This window comes from Chiloscyllium plagiosum, chromosome 14, assembly GCF_004010195.1.
Source record: "Chiloscyllium plagiosum isolate BGI_BamShark_2017 chromosome 14, ASM401019v2, whole genome shotgun sequence".
Lineage (NCBI taxonomy): Eukaryota > Metazoa > Chordata > Chondrichthyes > Orectolobiformes > Hemiscylliidae > Chiloscyllium > Chiloscyllium plagiosum.
Window position 1 is genome coordinate 77,605,644 of NC_057723.1, and position 6,630 is coordinate 77,612,273.

A 6,630-nucleotide genomic window follows, 5' to 3' on the forward strand; every position below is an offset into this window, starting at 1 on the left:
TCCAGTCTGAAAAACAACCCTCCACCACCATCCTCTGTCTTCTACCTTTGAGCCAGTTCTGTTTCCAAATGGCTAGTTCTCCCTGTATTCCATGAGATCTAACCTTGCTAATCAGTCTCCCATGGGGAACCTTGTCGAACGCCTTACTGAAATCCATATAGATCACCTCTACTGCTCTGCCCTCATCAATCTTCTTTGTTACTTCTTCAAAAAACTCAATCAAGTTTGTGAGACATGATTTCCCACACACAAAGCCATGTTGACTATCCCGAATCAGTCCTTGCCTTTCCAAATACATATACATCCTGTCCCTCAGGATTCCCTCCATCAACTTGCCCACCACCGAGGTCAGGCTGACCAGTCTATAGTTCCCTTGCTTGTCTTTACCACCCTACTTAAATAGTGGCACCATGTTTGCCAATCTCCAGTCTTCCGGCATCTCACAAATGACTATCGCTGATACAAATATCTCAGCAAGAGGCCGAGCAATCACTTCTCTAGCTCCCCATAGACTTCTCAGGTACACCTGATCAGGTCCTGCCTGACTGACCGCACCCTAACTGACCGCACCCTGACTGACCACAGCCTGACAGACAGCATCCTGACTGACTGCAGCCTGACTGACCGCACTCTGACAGCACTCTGACTGACCGCAGCCTGACTGACAGCACCCTGACTGACAGCACCCTGACTGACAGCACTCTGACTGACTGCACTCTGACTGACAGCAGCCTGACAGCACCCCGACTGACTGCACCCTGACTGACTGCACCCTGACTGACCGCACCCTGACTGACAGCACCCTGACTGACCACAGTCTGACTGACAGCACCCTGACTGACTGCAGCCTGACTGACCGCAGCCCGATTGACCGCATCCTGACTGACTGCACCCTGACTGACCGCAGCTGGCTGACAACACCCTGACTGACAGCAGCCTGACTGACTGCAGCCTGACTGACCGCACCCTGACTGACCGCACCCTGACTGACAGCAGCCTGACTGACAGCAGCCTGACTGACTGCAGCCTGACTGACCACTTCCTGACTGACCACTTCCTGACTGACAGCACCCTGACTGACAGCACCCTGACTGACCGCTTCCTGACTGACTGCATCCTGACTGACCACATCCTGACTGACAGCAGCCCGACTGACCGCACCCTAACTGACCGCAGCCTGACTGACCACAGTCTGACTGACCGCATCCTGACTGACCACAGCCTGACTGACCACAGCCTGACTGACCACAGTCTGACTGACCGCACCCTGACTGACCGCAGCCTATTGTTCTGACTATGGCCCAATCTCCTTTCATCTCGGAGACATGGCCAGTCTGCTCATTTATGCTGTAGATATGAGGCTGAAATAGCATAGTGTCATAAAGCGATGTGTCTGACCCTTTGACTGAGGCATGTTCACCAGCATGACGAGCTGCCCTGGCTTTGTGCTTGTGGTCAGCAGTAAGGCATGACAGAAGGTCTAAGGGTGTGGCTGAGGGAGCAAGGTATCAAAAGGCAAGGCAAGGACACTGTGAGCATTATAGTAAGCTCAAAGTGAGTGAGTGCAAAGAGAGCAACAAGTATCCGTGAGGTGCAGACCCAGCCAATCTATGAGATGTGTTCACAATGTAACCCTTCAGCAGCATTGTACTGACAGGTGCTAGCACATTCCAATAGATGCTAGAACCTTCATCAATCTGAGACTCTACAGTCATTCATTTCAAACGAAATTTGGGCCCATGGAAGGAGTGGGTGATTGAGGCTCTCAGACTTGGAGATGCATCTTGCTTGAACCAAAGAAGTCACTCAGGCCGTGAGTAAAACACACACTAGACAGCGATCATTAAATGTAAAAGATGAAAGTCTCCTTATTGGATGTGATGTGATGTTCTCACAACCAAAACATGTTTAGAGCAATTACGTGATATGTTCAAAGAAGTTTAATAATTGCCTTGGCTGATATGCAAACACTGTCTAGCTTGATATTTTAAAAGGAAAAATGTCCTGATGGTTTTTGACTAACTGACTAAAATAGTGTGAATCATGTTGAAACACATGGTCCTCTGAATGACATTGTAACAAAAATTTCACACAATCTTTCCTCAAACCAAAAGTACTTGCAAAACATTTTATTAACAATGACAGTTCTTCTGCATATAGTTGACTACATCAATGAGCTTCTGCCTGGGAGCTAAAATCACATCAAAAGAGATAATAACTGAAATTTGCATTTATATATTACCTTTAATCTAGATCATCTCCCAGGGTGCTTTTCCAGGGAAGAAGAAAGAAAAATAAATAGATAATCTGGAGAAGAGGCTGAAAACTTGATTGAATGTGTTTGCTTTAGGAAAGGGTTTAAAAGTCAGATAAGGAAGTAGATCCAGGGGAGGTTTAAAGGTTTGGGCATGAAGTTACCTAAAGGTAGGGAGAATGGAATATAGACAAGAGGGAATTAAAGGAGATAAAAGTGAAAACATTTGGGACTGATTTGAAGATGTTGATGGAGGTTGTAATTTTGAGAAATACAGTGTCCGTCTGCAGTCAGTGAATGGAGTTTCATGTGGAATTGCCTATGTACACTGGGTTTTGGACAGCAGTGATTGGGAAATCAGCAAGGTGGTCATTCAAGAAATTGAATAGTGAAATATAGACTTAGCAGGGACAACCAATGGTTGACATAAACCGGATATGTTTTCATTGAGCTTACAGGAGTAAGGGATGAACTGAAGGGGCAGAACCCTCCCCTTCCTGAATCAGTATGGGCAGATTCATAAGAAAGTTTGGAAAATAGGGAGAGCATGGAAAAATGGATGTCGAAGAAAAAAATCCTAATTTTTCCTTTAGGCTTTAAATGGTAACTTCAGAACCTTGCTTTGAATGTTGATTACCTTATTTCCATGTATTTTAATCTTATTAATAGTTGAACCCAACTCATTTCTTCACCACATTCAATTCTCTTCTCCTTCCTCGAGACATTACGGAGAGTGCAAAGACCCAGCCTGAGAGAGAGAGTGGATAGCAGGCACCTGCATCTTGACCTTTGTTTGTACTGACTTTCATCCAATTCTGTCTTCACAATGTCCCTTCATCTTCCACAAAGACTGTCCTCCTCTTCTCTTTATCAGCAAACCTGCAGCCTCACTCCATTATCATGGCTACTCTCAATCTAACCACCCACCCAGTTCAGCTCTCAGAGCTCGGCTTCCAGATTCAAGGTCGCCTGTGACTTTTCAATCTTCTGTCAGTTTGTTTTACACACAGGGTCACATGTGCATCTTATGTATTTAAACAGGATGCACCTGATGGCTGTTACCTTCATATTTAAGTGCTCACTGACTTGGTGCTTACTTACAGACTGCCACCTTTCTAACGCATCAGCTCTTCAGTGCCATTTGCCAGCCTTTGTGAATCCCGTTGTTTTTAACCCAGAGGACAAGGCAGGCAGCTGGTCATGGTTCAGTGCACCTGGGACACTTATACAGCAGCATGCTACATCAATGCCATACCTTCAACATTTTGCCAATTGCTTACGTGGCAAACCAAGTGTTTGTGCTGCCACCAAATGGCCATGTCTGAAAGCCAAGGGGGTGTACCCTGGCCTGGATTCACAGGGACGACAGCCAATCAGGAGGTGTAGTGGACAGTGATGAAGGTTACCTCAGATTACAAGAGGATCTTGATCAGATGGGCCAGTGAGCTGAGGAGTGGCAGATGGAGTTTAATTTGGATAAACGTGAGGCTGCATTTTGGAAAGGGAAATCTTTACGCAGAGAGTGGTAAGGGTGTGGAATGCCCTACCTGCTAATATAGTCAACTCAGCCACATTAGGGCGATTTAAACAAACCTTAGATAAGCACATGGATGATTTTGGGATAGTGTAGGGGGACGAGCTAAAAATAGTTCACAGGTCAGCGCAACATCGAGGGCTGAAGGGCCTGCTCTGTGCTGGATTGTTCTATGTTCAATGTTCTATGAAATCAGGGCAGGACTTATACACTTAATGGTAAGGTCCTAGGGAGGTGTTGCTGAACAAAGAGACCTTGGAGTGCAGGTTCATAGCTCCTTGAAAGTGGAGTCGCAGGTAGATAGGACATTGAAGAAGGCTTTTGCAATGCTTCACTTTATTGTTCAGAGCATTTAGCATAGGAGTTGGGAGGTCATGTTGCGGCTGTACAGGACAGTGGTTAGGCCACTGTTGGAATATTGCGTGCAATTCTGGTCTCCTTCCTATCGGAAAGATGTTGTGAAACCTGAAAGGGTTCAGAAAAAATTTACAAGGGTGTTGCCAGGGTTGGAGGACATGAGCTATAGGGAAAGGCTGAACAGGCTGGGGCTGTTTTCCCTGGAGGCTGAGGGGTGACCTTACAGAGGTTTATAAAATCATGAGGGGCATGGATAGGTTAAATAGACAATGTCTTTTCCCTGGGGTGGGAGAGTCCAGAACTAGAGGGCATAGGTTTAGGGTGAAAGGCGAAAAATGTAAAAGGGGACCTAAGGGGCAACTTTTTCACTCAGAGGGTGGTACGTGTATAGAATGAGCTGCCAGAGGAAGTGGTGGAGGCTGGTACAATTACAACATTTAAAAGGCATCTAGATGGGTATATGAATAGGAAGGGTTTGGAGGGATATGGGCCAAGTGCTGGCAAATGGGACGAGATTAGTTTGGGATATCTGGTCAGCATGGATGAGTTGGGCTGAAGGGTCTGTTTCCATGCTGTACATCTCTATGACTCTATGACTCTAAGTGGCGTGGCCAATTCTAGTCCCAGATGCTAATGAGGTAATTCAAAGGTTTGATCATGGAACATCTGTCCAGATGCCAACATCCCAACACCAAACATCCTTTGTTTATTTATGCATAGTCTTTGACAATAACACAGACTTTCTCACTGAATCAGGCATTCCAGGTCCTAATACCCCTGACACTTTTATATCAACCAGGTCTCCTGGACTGGGCCTGTTGATCTGGCCCAATGAGGGAACCTATTTTCTGTGAGGCTGACCATGTCACCATCACTAAAGGTTCTACTCGAGTCTGGGGATTCTTGACCTTGCTGTCTGTGAATTGGGTCACAGTTTGGGGATTACAGCTACATACGTCAAGGTGTTGCAGAGGCTTCAATCAGGAATGTTCTGCCACGTCAGTGTGGGTGATGAGCCTAAGTCTCTCCTGGGAGGTTGCTCAGTAATGGTCAATGGGTTGATCAGGTGGCAGCCCACAGAGCCCTGGGGAAAGTGGACAACACAGGTCTGGGGTTAAGGTTTTATTGATTGTGTCACTGAGAGAATGATTACATTGAAAGAAAGAAAAGAAGCATTGCATAGAACAGGAATCTCCAGGAGGGGGTTGTCTCACAGTCTTGAAGGAGCGTGTATGGCCAACAATAGCCTGGCAATTCACAAGGCCATGCATTCTGGGGATAAACGAGAGAGAATTATAGCAATATAACAGGGCTGAACAGAAATCGGGGGAGGAGACTGAAAGGTCATTGGGGATACGGGGACAGCAACATAAAAAAATGAAGATACCATTTTGTTTCTCAACGGGAGTCTGCAAGCCCCTCACAAGAACACAATGTGGAAACCTAGCTGTCTTTAATCCAAATTCAACTGTGCATCAATGATACAAAATGGCTGTCAGTGCACACAGAGTGGGAGGGGAAATTAACTGAGTTTCTCTTCAGAGGCTGGGTAAAATTATTTGAATTTGAGGACCTGCTAGGAACAATGGTGTCCACTGATTCAGTAAAGCTATCCATCCAGCATCGAACTGCATTTCTTCAGCAGGTCATTAATTGTCTGGCTTTTATATCTCACTAGGGTAGTATGCTGGAAGTCAAACTCTCTCTTTCCAGAGGCCAAATTTCCATTAAAACCCACACATTCCTAAAAGTCTTGTGATTTTCACCCGAGCTTGTTATCTGGGCTCAATAAGAATGCTGTTGTATCAATATGGACACTCCAGTGCTCCCATGGTGGCTAGCTAACACAATACTGTATGTTCAGTGTGTGTCTACTGCCTGCCTATTAATTCTGAAGTAGTGTCACAAGATGCTTCTGTTATCCTTTCTCTCAATATAAGAACAGGGTATTGTATTGTCCCAGTACTTCTGTGCTGGTTAATCAAATTAGAGGAATTTCACTTTGAGAACTGTCTACCTTTCTCACCTCACTCTTATTCCCTCCATCGTTTTCCACTACTCTTCCCACCTGACACACTTGCTCCCACATATCTGCTTCCCTATGATTGTACCTTTTCAACATATTTATGTGACACACTCGGTTCTTCTTTCTATGATGAGGAGTATTTCCTAGATAAGTCACTTTACTAAACCTTCTAACCACTGGATGCCTGAATTTTGCTTTCAGAGGTTCACCTTGCAATACTTTATCTCCCACTTGAAATGTTCTAGTTGTTGAATGCTTATTTGACCATTCTTTGATTTTCATTTGCAAAACCATACAATGCTCTTGCTTTACATGCTTCTGTGAGTCTTTCCAGACTTTAATCCCATGCTGTAAATCAATTCAAATGCACTAAATCCAGTTGATAATTTGAGGAATCTCTTGTAGCAAATAATAAAAAATTTAATCTTTTGCGTGCCTTAATTGTGATTTTGAAAGTCT

At 45.0% G+C, this 6,630-nt stretch overlaps 1 protein-coding gene across 1 annotated transcript in view; it reads left to right on the plus strand.

Annotated features, from left to right (window-relative positions):
• The window catches only part of LOC122556865 (uncharacterized protein in mobD 3'region-like), a 2,327-nt gene extending 1,033 nt beyond the window's left edge, over nucleotides 1-1,294 (plus strand). The window contains exon 2 of the mRNA XM_043704120.1: nucleotides 908-1,294. Coding sequence (XP_043560055.1) covers nucleotides 908-1,294 — 387 coding nt within the window. The remainder of the gene's footprint in view (nucleotides 1-907) is intronic.
• Nucleotides 1,295-6,630: the final 5,336 nt, after the last annotated feature.